Genomic DNA, 13,290 nt, shown 5'->3' with positions numbered 1-13,290 from the left:
AGCATTTAACATTTACTGATTGTCATTCAGAGCTGCTGGTTTGCTCCAATCAGCCTGACTGTGCAGCGCCCGAAGCCCACAAAGGTGAAATTCATCTGCATAAACTTTTACATGAAACTTTAAGAAACCTTCAGGGTTTTTTAGCGGTTTGAATAAAACAAGTCCAACGTGGCCGATCGCACACGCCACAGGTCAGCTGTAGGTTTACGTATTTAACGGCTTCACCTAAAGAGCGCAGGACGCGGCGCAGACTTACTCCCACAGGTGGCGGTGTTGCAGTGCTGCCAGGTGGAGGGTCGCTGGAGCCAGGCGCAGTGCTGGTCGGCCAGAGTCCGGCCGGTCTTGCTGTGAACGCAGTCCACCCTGCGGGACTGGAAGCCACTCCCACAGACCACGGTGCACGCTCGCCACACACCGGGACGCCACTGAACATCGCACAGGTCAGAGGAACAGTTGCGCACGGACACCGGTCTGAAAGAGAGACTGGGAGTTATTGATGGGATTGGTGATGAATTCTGATGGTGTCAGTTCTGCTCCGCCTCGGTCGGCGCTACTGGCTTAGAGCTGTGAGCACAACGCCATCCAGCTCTACCTGTGAGGTTTTAATAAATATTTATTCAGTTAGTGGTTGCCATGGGAGCCAAATTAAGCATCCTGCAGGTTAAAGAGAGGTCGCCGTGCTCTGCTGGCCATTTTACAAAGAACGACTCCATCGCTGTACGCAGGAAGTTCTCAGCCTGGAAGCAGAAAGAACACTGGATGTGGTGCAGCTGTTCTCGTGGCCGTAGATGGGCAAACTCCACCTGCTGATCTGCCCGACGCTCGGCAGGAAGAAGAAGAAAACAGGAAGGTAGCAACGGTTCGATCCAGCAGCCGCTTGCCAGCGTGCCCGAGCACATCGTGAGCCAAACTAACGGCAGCGTGTTTAGCTTTACGGGTTTGAGGTCTCTGTAGAAGAGGAGCAGCTCTGATCACATGGTAGGTACTCAGTTTACTTGTTCCTGGTGGCTGATGGACTCCATCATGGCTGCTCTTTGTCAGTGATTCAGCTGGTGGGTGGAGGATTCTGCGGTCTCAGGTTTCGGAGCTCCGCCTCACACTGGGATTGCCCCGAGCGGTCGAGTTCAGGCATCTGACACCGAGGGGATCAGCAGACGGACGGACGATCTGTTGCAGCAAAGAAGCTGACTGTGAGCAAATCTGTCACATCGCCGGCTGATCCGTGTTCCCGCCCTCACATATGGCGGCGAGATGTGAGCAGCGACCGAGAGAACGAGGCTGTGGTCGGTCAGAGTCGCTGCTCCTCCACCTGACTGGGGTGGCGAACAGACCCAGGACACATAATAAGAAGAATACGACGTTCAATAAAAATGCAGTGCTGGTAGATAATAGCGCTCAGTGTATATACTATAACAACACACACCTGCAGACCGACACAGGTAGAAGCCAGAGTGACGCACAGATCGAACAGTTTGGGAACATTTCAGTTGTATGAAAGAGTCATTTGGTGTCTGAGCGCGTGCGTACCTGCTCCGGAGGTCACAGTCTGTGTAGGAGGAGCCGTTGGCGTGCTGGCAGACGACCGATCTCTTCTGCAGGGTGGTGGTGGGGCCCAAACACCTCCCCGAGCACTAAGATTCAAACAGTCACAGCTGAAGGCGACTTGCCTACACCGTGTCACGTGCACATGTCTGATTAAACGTCTGACTCTACCTTCCCCCACGGACTGGTCACCCAGACGGGGCAGTTATTGGCGGAGCACGGCTCCGTGTCCGCCGGCCGACTCGTCCCCTCGCAGGCGGCCGCCGGCAGCGTTCTCGCCGCACCTCCGGCGTCGAGCTGCTGACACGTGACCCGCCGCTGCTTCTGGCCGGCGCCGCATGAGGCCGAGCACTTTGACCACTCCGACACCGACCATCTGACACGAAGACAGCGACACACGAAGCACACAAACGCAATAAAAAGCTTCAAATGAAACTCCGTCCAAACATTTCGTCTCTTCCTGGAAAGAAGAATCTGTCAAAGCTGCGCTCGTCTCGTTTTAACTCCTCTCAGGCTCCTCCCGAGGAAACCAGGGGTGACAAACTACAGGAAAAGGCGGAACGATTGGGAATCCTGAGGCTGTTATGCTGCCATCTTTGCTGGCACAGTCCAGGTCCTCTTAAGAGGAAATGTCACTGAAGAAATGTATTCATAGATAAAAATAGATAAAAATCACAAAGTGCTTCACAATAAAACCAGAAATCTGAATAAAACAATGAAAATTTATTAAAAGCTCGTTTGTATAGAAATGTCTTCAGCAGAGTCTGCACAGCGTGGAGACGACAGAGGACAAGTCCACAGCCTCAGTGCCTGAAAAGGTTTGACCAACAGTGACCTCTGACCTGAAGACCTGACCCTGCTGGGGAAGAAGCAGGTCAGAGATTCACTGGGGAGCTTCACCATGTAGAGCTCGAAAAGCTCAAACTAAGATGTTAAAGTGAAACCTAAAATGTAGAAGCCTAAACTTCCTGTTAGTGGCGTCCCATAGAGCAGGTTTGTTGTAAAAAGAGCCTTACAGCCACCTCAGGTCTGCCTTTGACACCTGCAGTCTGAGTGAAGTTTGTTTCTTAGACGATAAAAACATGGAGTGATTCTCAACCGACGCTGAGCGTCAAATATGGCGCCCAAATTTCTGAGACTCGATTGAACAGAAGAGCCTGAAAAACCGACACGCTGCTTAATTTCTGAAATTGCGTAAACGGGAACAAGCTGTCGTGTCCTGATGGCAGCGATGCTCCACGATTAACTGTGTAACTGAGTAACTGGGAAGAGCACTCGGCTCCTCCATCAGACCAAACGAGGAGTATTTTTATTTTATTCTTTTGGAAGAATGATTTCCATCCAACCCGTGACCACAGACTTGCCAAAGAGCACTAAAGCTTGAGGTGAGATGAATTACAATGCCCCCCCCCGGACTGAAATCTCCACCCATGCTTGTAGCTGTAAACACAGAGCTCCGTCAGCCTGCAGCACTACAGTTGCATCCCGAGCCGAGCTAACAGCGGGTCATTTGTGTTGCATTAGCGAGTGAAGCTGACTCAGTGTGTGGCAGCAGAGCCGGAGGGGGGGCTGACTGATGGGCTGTAAAGGCAGGTAAAGGCAGGCTGGCAGGGCTGGCAGCAGCGGGGGGGACTCGGGGTGAGCAGATTCTGCTGAGAGTTACACTTCTGCTGCTCTCGGTGATTCATTAGCGGCCGACCCTCTGCTCATCAAAGTCGGCGTGCGAAGGAGCTGACGCACCGCGGGCACGAAACTCAGAGCGGGAAAGGAAAAATGTCAGTCAGTCGGCAGCTTTATGCTATAATCTGTCAATATCGCGGCGGCGCTCACAGGAAGCGCTGCTCTCGCTTGTTTTTGAAGAAGTTCCTTTAATAAAACACGTCGGCAGGTGACAGGAGAGGCTACGGCTCGAATGTGATTAAAGATGTTTGAACATCGTCTGCTTACAAAACAGCTAACACCTCGGACACCTGCCCACATTAGTGCCCTGCTCCCCAGCACTGGACGCTTGATGGGCGGAGCCACTAGACAGGTACCCTCCCTCTCTGACAAACGCTGAGCTGCACCCGACCGACCGAGAGAACGCCGCACGCGGGCGGTTCTCCTGGATTTGCCAGAACAGCGAACCGTCTTCTTTTCAGATCAACGATCGTGGCTCAAGAGTTGGGAGTTCGCCTTGTAATCGGAAGGTTGCCGGTTCGAGCCCCGGCTTGGACAGTCTCAGTCGTTGTGTCCTTGGGCAAGACACTTCACCCGTTGCATACTGGTGGTGGTCAGAGGGCCTGGTGGCGCCAGTGTCCGGCAGCCTCGCCTCTGTCAGTGCGCCCCAGGGCGGCTGTGGCTACAATGTAGCTGCCATCACCAGTGTGTGAATGGGTGGATGACTGGATATGTAAAGCGCTTTGGGGTCCTTAGGGACTAGTAAAGCGCTATATAAATACAGGCCATTTACCATTTACCATTTTCAGAAGTTTTGGGAGGAGCTGCCTTGTGCTGGACACGCCCCCAAAAAGAGAAACGAAGCTTAGACAGTAACTTCCATCATTCCTTGAAATGCAGCTCGACGCCAGCAGGACGGACTGCACAGCTGGTTAACGCGCTCGGCGTCCACGCTCAGGTGAACATGGCGATCGAGCGTACCTGGGGGGGCAGGCCTGTCTGTTGCAGGGGACCGGGGATGTGGCGGGTTTCGGTACGCGCTGACACATGTCGGGGTGAACGTCCTTTCCGTCCAGAGAGACGCATCGGATCCGCCGCAGCCACGTCCCTCTGCTCCCGCAGGAAGTGCTGCAAGTGGTCCAGCCCCCGAATCTCCAGCCAAACTCTGCAGAACGAAAGAGGAAACATGGAGATGCATGAGATCCACAATCGAACGAGTATTCTGTAAATCAGCAGAAGCTTCTGGGCTCTCAGTGACGGTCAGTCGGTTTGTATGAGGAGAGATGTGGCCGCCATGATGTCACCATTGGTCACTTCCTGTTAGCCCCCGTGTACAGCAGGGGGCAGCAGTCCAATAAAACCAGAGCTCAACACATTTTACTTTAGTTGTTATCCAACATGGATAACGTGTCACAGCTGAAATAAACTGACTTTAGTGAATGAAGCTGCTTTTGACTCAGCAACACCAGCGTCCTGCTAACTGCGTGCTGATTGGTCGGTTAGGGCTTTAGGACAGGATGTTCTCTGCTTCCAAAGATAACTCCAGCAAACAGCAGCGTCGCTAAAGCGCTTCATGGTGTTGTGACGTAAACTAGAATCTAGAACTCCAGCTACCTTTGAACCCTCTTATCACAAAATCCCCAGAAGAAAGATTTTTACTCCAAATTGAGATTTTAGCTCTACAGCGCCAAACCTGTAGCCCCACCCACAGTTATCCCTCTTTAATCGGCCTTTCTGACTCCAACAGACTGAGACCAACGACTGAGACCAGAAACTCATCAGCAAAGATCAAATCAAAGCTCAGCAGAGCGGCCTCCGACCTGCTTCTTTGCCCCCTGCTGGACGGTAGAAGGAATGCAGCTTTAAGCCACTTTGCACCGTCTGTGCGTCTCAGACACAAACGCTAAATCTATTCAAACTCATCCACCGGTTCCCATCAGACTGACATCAGACGCTCCACAGAATACGTGACAGCTCTAAGGTCGGTGAAATCGACTTCTGATCTATACATTTATTGATTTATAGACTCTGTGCTGGACTGCATCATCTGCATGCAGAGGCGATCTCTTCGCTGACAGCTGTTCCAAATGGCAGAGCCGTGCCTCGTTATCCACACGGCCGCAGTTTGAAGGGAAGACTGTAGAAGCTACAGGCCAAACCGGGACGGGGCTCGGAGGAATGCCACAGCATCCCGTCACAGTAAGATTTGGCAGCGGTGACAGAGGATGCAAAGCCTGAGCGGCGGCGTCAAACACCACCCTGAGACGTTAACGTGTCGCGCACGCGCCTGCACAGATTCTCAATGTTTAATTTCAGATGCTGAAACGGCCACAGTGGAGGCAGGGAGACGTCCGAGGCAGAGGAAGGGACGGTGTCACAGAGACAAAGAAGCGGCGTGCAGATGGAGCCGCTTCATTCCTGCAGAGCTGGGCTGGACCTGAATAATCGTGTGGGTCATTCATCGTTTCTTTGATAGAAATGATGCTCAGTTTGTTCCCACATGAGATTTTTCCACTCTGGAGAGCCAAATAAAGTCAGGCCGTGTGACGCCAGCTCGGCGCTGACACCGGCAGCTTCCAGAGATGAAACACCTCATCCACCCGGGACGTTCCCTCCCCTCAGCGTTCCCCGGATGCTCCACTTGTCTCGAGGAGACGTTTCCACAAACCGCTTTTTGTTTTTAATGTATTTACTTTAACTAAGCTTCACACTTTAAGCAGCTTTTGGATTCTCGTCCTCTCAGACGCATTAAGCACTCCTCGCCACCCACGCACGAATTAGGAGACGCGCTTCCTGCCATTTATCGCTCACTCGGTCCAATTATCATTCGTCTCATGACTTCCAGCTCGCTCTGTTTGCCTGTGTTTACCTTCCTCTCCAGAACTACTGACATCATTTGCTGAGTTTATTCATGCAGATGCAGCTTCAGCATCAGCGAGAGCGTAAAAATGTTTTCAAGCACATAATAAAAATTCAGTTAGATCATAACAATCTGAGAAGAGTCGTGGAAACACTCAGGAAAGGAGCTTCGGTGCTTCCTTTACCGCCTGCTTTAACGGTGGAGAGGTTTTCCAGCTTCAGGAACCACGTCACCGTCGTCCACGCTCACATTATGAACACGCCCTCTCGTTTCAGACTTTATGACATTTTCCATGGAGCTTAAGCTGCAGCCCTGTTGCTTCCAGACCAACCTGATCACTGCATATCATGATATTCATGTACATTAGATAGCCGCTGATATGAGACATGCACAGTATAGTAACCCTGCATTTTGAAAACTTCCCGTCCTGGGAAAGCGTCCCTGTCCACTGTCTGTGTCCACAGGCAGGCGGCGTAAACACTCACCTTCGCTGTGAACGTATATCCAGGCTGACAGGATTTGCCTGGTGCTGTTGATGAAGGTCTGGCATCTGTAGCGGCCCGCGAACTTCCCCTGGAGCGTGCTGACTTCCAGCACACGACCCCCCACCAGCATCCTGTGCTGCAGACCCTGACCCGGACCGGGATCTGGGGAGTGAGCCGGAGCCGAAACCTCCTTCAGGGTCCGGTTGTTGTACTCCCAGCGCACAGGCGGTTTGTGGTCGGAAACCACCGGACAGCCTGCGACAGGCAGGAGCAGAAAGAATGTATGTCTCTAAAACTATAACGCTGAAAATGCTAAACAGGAACTCCATCAAGTTCAGACACTAATGCAGCGCTAATGGATGAAAGAAATCCATCTGAGGGGAGCGCGCTGCTTAATGTGAGAGCAGCTCAGCGATGGGAGGCGGCTCGACCTTGTTATTCAGCAGACTCAGACCGGAGCTGTGACTGAGATCTTCTCCTTAACTTTAAATCCGATAAAATCTAAAGTCAAAGACGATTTTATTCTGACACTGAACCAGTTTTCAGTTCTTTTAATAAAAGCCTGTGAAGCCACCTTTCCAAACCCTTTATATTAACAAACAGCAAATCCAATCCGTCTGAGGATGTCGTGGTTTTGTCTGCTATATTTATCTGGTCATCACATTAAAGGTCAGTCTGCGGCTCCGGGCACAGGATGTTGTCTTCGTTGGTTATCATGTGAGAAACCGGCCGTGACTGTGACAGCAGAGGTGAGTAAAGCGTACCTATGCGCAGGACGTCTCCAGGTTTGATGAAGACGCTCGTGCCGCGCCGTGACGCCATGAGGACTCTCCTCCTGCTCAGCTCCTGAGACGCTGGAAGCACCCGGCTCCCTCCGGCTGGATCTGCACACACAAACGTTACTCCACGTGACCCAACGCGAGCGATTATGGCGAGAGGTCGGCTTTATGTGTGAACCCACCGTGGACCTTCAGGACTGTGGAGGCGGTCGACTTTCCTATGGCGTTGGTGGCGGCGCAGGAGTAGGTGCCCTGGTTGTGCACGGAAACGTTTCGGATCCACAGCGAGCCAGACGGCAGGGAGACGGCGCCGGCGTCCAACAGCCCGTCCTTCCTGTGCCACAGCACCGTGGGGCGAGGAACACCTGACAGACGGAGAAAGGAGCGTTAAAAATGTAACAACAACAGAACAGGTCAAACATGGTGAGATGAATCCTGACGCTGCAGGGAATTTGGAGGAAGAAGAACGTGTTGCTTCCTGTTTAAAGGGAGTTTTTCTTTCCCGCTGCTGCCAAAGCTCCTCTGATTGCTGTATTACATGGTCTTCCTCTGAATTTTATTACAAATGCCATTCAATCAAACTATTTGGACGGCGTTTGACTGATGCAGTATTTGTCATGACGAGGACGAGCTGGCGACACAGTTATGGAGTCAGGATGTAGAGAAACACTGTTGCTCTGTCAGAGGAGGAGCAGAGTCCGGCCTGAAGCTGAGCGCGAGCTCTGACGTGAATCTGAAATCAAACTCTGGCTGAACTTCACACGGCTTCACTTCCTGCGTCTGATGTGAAGCGAGGATCAGCGTGAGAGTCTGCAGAGCCCACAGGCTCTCTGTGCTCCTCGGTGTGTCGGGGTCAGACCCCACGCTGCTCCCGCCGTGGATTCCTGCGAATCGACTTCCACAAGCGTTCCCTGTTTAGCAGCACAGCTCTGCAGGAGAAGCGCTTCTTTTCCTTTTTTGACACAGAGATATCACGACGTGTTTTCCCAATCTCTGTGATGCTTACACCCCAACACACCACGAACACTCCACTTGGACTCGCCGCCTTTTCAAACACCCCCAAATAAATGTAGGCAGAAATAATTAGCATGCAGTAATTAAAGCAGTACTTCTGTTTACTTGTGAAAATTAGAAGCATAAACGAGTCATGAAATGTTAATTTTATGCACAGAACATATATACGGCATATTAAGGTGACATACTTAAAGGGTCTGGAGTCCCAGCTGAGACGAGCAGAGACAGATAATTGTTGTTCCTGTGCATGAACGGAGACGGGGAAGGAAAAATGTTGATTTAGCCTGAAACACGTGTGTCACGTGCAGAGATACACAGCTCCTGCAGAGCTGCAGCTCAGCAAGAGCAGGTTGTCCCACACTTTGAGCCGCATGTACAGGAAGTCTCTGAGAACTCTGTGACCACACCCACCTTTGAGTGGCACGCCGACCTGCAGCTCACACTGAGGCTGAGCCGGAATTAACTGACGATGATGATGATGATGGTTCTCAGCTGCAGGTTGGACTGTTCAGGTCCAGTTGGAGAAATTTTCTGGAAGGAGTCGAGCGGGAGATTGACGGACAGATCGATGCGGCGTCTGCTGTCACGTTGCTGATTTGTTTTCCTGAGTCTGACGGTAAAGCTGTCGACTGATTGGTCAGCCTACGCTCCCACTCGCACCTTAAATGATCTGACACTCTGGGTGGAAACTGACAGAAAAAAGCTCGAGGACAGAAGCGGCAGAGACCAACTTCCTGTGACGAGCGCCTGGCCGAGGAGCTGCTGCGCCTCCAAAAGGAGCCAGCTGAGGCGGTTCAGCCATCTGACAAGGATACCTCCTGGAGGTGAGACACTCATGTCTCCCAGCTGGCTTGGGAACATTGGGAACATTGGGAAATGTCCCACTGGAGGAGGTGGCTGGGTATCTCTGCTTACACTGCCGCCCTGCCACCCAGGTGGTTGGGAGAAGATGAGTGAACACTGCTTGTTGCAGAATCAGGATCATGAAAATAAGAGTGTTTGTCTGGGAATCTTCCAGCTACAAGCTAAAGGAGCAAACCTCTGATGGAACGAAGGAACTGCAGCTTGGCTCACAGCTCTTTAACTCTCGTGTGTCTTCATTAGAGTCAGTGTGGACAAAGGCAGGAGGCAGCTCAGACCGTGTGCACCGGATAACTGGTCGAACAGGATTTCAGCTTCCAGCTGTCTTTCTGCAGCAGCAGCGTACGAGCTGATCAGGACTTGGACACAGCTCAGAGTTTAGTCTCTCAGCACTTCATATATTGAGGTGAGTGAGGTGAACTCCTGAAGTGAGGCGTCCAAACGTGACTCTCACTCTTAGATCAGACAGCTATGAACACCCAGCTGCCAACAGGAGAATGCTCTGATTTTCCAAGATGTCACTTTCCATTACAGACTTCACTTCACCCAATCAGATGAAAAATTACTTTCAATCTGGTTTATCTCACCGCTTCAGCCTGCTGACACACACACACACACACACACACACACACACACACACACACACGTGCACACACACGCGCGCACGCGCGCACACGCACACACACACACACACACACACACACACACACACACACACACACACACACAGCTGATATCATGTCAGCTCTCAGTGCAGTAACCTTTTGTAACCAGCTCCACATAAACTGTTTGATCAGATGTTTTCATCACTCTGTGATTGGATGAGATGAGAGAAGCAGCAGTCAGTGTGTATACATTTAGATGAGTGTGTGTGTGTGTGTGTGTGTGTGTGTGTTACTGATGTTGTGGGGACCTAAATCTGTGTCTGCAGGCTTTTATGAGGACGTTTGTTATCTGCACAGGAAGTAAACCTTTGCGTCTTTCTGCTTTGTCTGTGGTGGTGAGACGAGAGGCGGAGCCTGCTGTGCGTTCACGTTTCTGCTTCATGCACAGACTTCACACACAATAACATAACAACATCGTTTTATAGATACAGCAGACCATCTTTTTCATTGAATTATGTGCTGTAGATGCAAAATAAAGGCCAAGAAAACAGGACGCCGGGGTTTTTGAGATTGGATATGCAGACCTTTGATTTGTGTGGTATTGTGACCTACCACTGACGGGACAGTCCACAGTGAGGTTGGCGCCTGGACGAATGCTGATTTGTCCTCCGACAGTGGCTGTCAAGCTGTGGCCCAGCATCCCCCCGTGGTCTGAGACGTTCCTCCAGGACACCGCGATGGCCGGAGGCTCTGAAGATTCACACAAACTGCATCAGCCACTGAGCTCCCATCACATCCTCCCGTACCCTTAATGACAGTATATATCAATAAAGTCGTGATTCGACAACCATTAGAAGAGTCTCCAGGTTTTTCCAAGGATACCTAGATGAGCAGAGACCACGACTAACCTCTGATGTAAAAACATCTATTTTGCCTCAAATATCCCAGAAACTCCTCATTTCTGAAAAGACGTTCATCAGTTACTTCTAGTCGGCTTTCGAGGGTAAAGAGTCCAGATTTGTGATGAATATCAGACAAACTGTGTCCAGCACTGCAGCCCGTCCATGTAAGTGTGAGACAGTGGTGACAAAGTGAAGTTGTGCTGCATTCAAAGTTCATGGTAAATGACACGGAGGCTGGTTAGACACAGGAAATGACATCACTGTGTCATCGGCATAGAAATGACATTTTGCACTTTTGGGTTTAATCACTCACTTTCCTCAGAGAGTAACTGTAACGTCCGCGTGGAAGTTCAGTGAATTCATTATTAGACCCGATCGCCTTGTGTCAAAATGCAAAATAAACTCACCCGCTGTTTAAATTACAACATCGAACACAGAAACTGCACATTCAATATTATTTCCTGTTAACCTTCTGATTGTCTGGACATAAACAGAATAAGAAAATATCAGAAAGTGATTCAACTGTTATTTCTTGTGCCAACAGATCAGCTTCCCGAACTTCAGGCTGATTATTTTGCGATCAGTGCTGCAGCTTTACTGGATACAAACATTCGTGAATGAACATGAATCAATCTGGAAGAATACCCCCCCACCCCCCCACCCAAAAAAGCTAAAAAAATTAGTTTGTGATTCCAGGACTGTATAAATCATTAAACCCCACCACCCGGGTTTGTTTGCAGTCATGGAGCAGGCTGAGACGGAGCCACAGCGTTGTGTTCCTGTAGATCGCAAGTGGAAAATAATCCCTCACACACGACACCAGTGGAAAAGAAGAACTAGGTTCATGTTGTGAACAAACACAGCTGTTCCACACTCTTTTCTGCAGGCTGAGTAAGACGGTGAAATCTGTAAACGTATATATTTATAAATCCATTTATTACCGCGCGCTCACAGACAAAGCAGGCCGGGATTGATATTCATCAACATAGTTAAGAAAAGCCACGAGGGAAATTACAAAACCTCCACTGGAACTGGAGAAGATGTGCATACAAATGCAACCTTACGTGAGACGAGTGAACTGCAACAAAGAGCACACCTGCCAGCAGCAGCTGGGAAGCCTCCGAGTCTGAGCCCAGCGCGTTGGCAGCGGCGCACCTGTACTGGCCTCTGTCAGACGCTCGGAGCTGCAGGATGTGGAGGCCCGCTCGATCCCAGGACACCCTGCGGACACACGAGGAAAACATTTTTACTTTTTACCCAACTCATGCCAACAAGGAGAACACGGCTTCCTCATATTCTAGTACTTCTTTCAAAGTGGGGCAGCTAAAACGGGCGAAGAGTCTCCGCTGAGGGACTGGTGAATAATTTTGGATACAGAGGAACTTTGTTGAGCTGTAGATGAGGAGATCATCACCCAAACACAGAGAAACACAAGGAAGAAACTGCAAGTGCTATTTTATTGTTCACAGAAGAAGCCTGTAGCTCTCTAACATTTTAAACCTGACGTTTTGGGGTTTTTTTTGCAAAGCCAGGTGTCGTTATATTAACACAAACGTCGCACCTTTGTTCCCCCTCCTGCCCACAACCTCAGAGTGATGTCACACCTTGAATATGCCATCAGAATATAATCGCTGTCAGAGAATGTAACATTTTAACAAGTGTAAATGTAACAAATGGCTGAGGCGGCGCACACAAACAGACTGAGCTGTGCAGACAACTTCTGTAAGATTTTATTATTTGTAGCAGCAGGTTAAAAAATCTTTGGTAAAGCAAAGTTTTTCAGGTACCAGGTTCATCTTCTCATAACAGAAGCAACTACATACAAGAATCACTGAGAGGAGATTCATTAGAGGCTTCGTTATGCAGTAAGAGTCTGTCAGACAGCTGTCAGCTACAACGTGAGGAGATACGAGTGCGTCGCTACGTACAGGTGGCCTTTAGACTAAAACAACACCCCTCCCCTGTAAGGGGAGCAAACAGCACCGGGCCAAAAGAACCAGAGAGCTGTCCACGTCGCCGGGCTCAGCGACGCCCCGTCTTCCAACTGTAGGCCTGAGGAGTGACACACAACATGCTCACAAAGCTCACACTAAGCTTTGCAGCAGTACAGTTACTAGAGATATTTTAAACCACGGTGCTACAGCGCACACACACTCTGTGCTGCAGCCTTTTAGAACTGCTCTGCAGCTCTGTATTCCAGACAGCAGTGATTTGCATGTAGATCAGGCACTCATAACTGTTCTCCTTCACTGCAATGGAAGAGACGTACTTGTTCTTTGATCTGTGTCTCCGCCGTAATAACACAGACGTGAACTTTTCACTGAGGAATAAAAGAAATAAATGCTGCAGACCTGCTAAATCTGATAAAAGTCCTTTTTAAAAGGTCAGTCAGCAGCACAGCGTGATGCAGAGCTAACTTCAGCTGTTATCACGCTCAGCTCGCGCCACAGTTTCAGCACTTTGATAAAACTCAGTCAAGGGCGGCTGCAGAACATTGTGTTTTCCTCTGCAGCCCACAGGTCTTGTAAATGTCAATCAAGTGTCCGTCTCACTCGGGCGTTCAGATTCCCGACCGTCCTCAGA

General features: G+C 50.2%; 1 protein-coding gene across 4 annotated transcripts in view; it reads right to left on the bottom strand.

Annotated features, from left to right (window-relative positions):
• The window catches only part of adamtsl3 (ADAMTS-like 3), a 207,539-nt gene that overhangs the window by 2,956 nt on the left and 191,293 nt on the right, over positions 1–13,290 (bottom strand). For 3 of the 4 annotated variants that reach the window (XM_014411197.4, XM_024803595.2, XM_024803615.2), the window contains 9 exons: positions 11,804–11,928; positions 10,418–10,555; positions 7,508–7,690; positions 7,311–7,430; positions 6,547–6,801; positions 4,183–4,366; positions 1,714–1,918; positions 1,528–1,631; positions 257–471 (listed from right to left, as the gene is read on the bottom strand). In XM_014411197.4, coding sequence (XP_014266683.3) covers positions 257–471; positions 1,528–1,631; positions 1,714–1,918; positions 4,183–4,366; positions 6,547–6,801; positions 7,311–7,430; positions 7,508–7,690; positions 10,418–10,555; positions 11,804–11,928 — 1,529 coding nt within the window. The remainder of the gene's footprint in view (positions 1–256; positions 472–1,527; positions 1,632–1,713; positions 1,919–4,182; positions 4,367–6,546; positions 6,802–7,310; positions 7,431–7,507; positions 7,691–10,417; positions 10,556–11,803; positions 11,929–13,290) is intronic. The other variant, XM_014411201.4, reaches the window with a different exon arrangement.

The sequence above is a fragment of the Maylandia zebra genome, linkage group LG1, assembly GCF_041146795.1.
Source record: "Maylandia zebra isolate NMK-2024a linkage group LG1, Mzebra_GT3a, whole genome shotgun sequence".
Classification (NCBI taxonomy): domain Eukaryota; kingdom Metazoa; phylum Chordata; class Actinopteri; order Cichliformes; family Cichlidae; genus Maylandia; species Maylandia zebra.
This window is presented reverse-complemented; position numbering and strand designations above follow the sequence as displayed.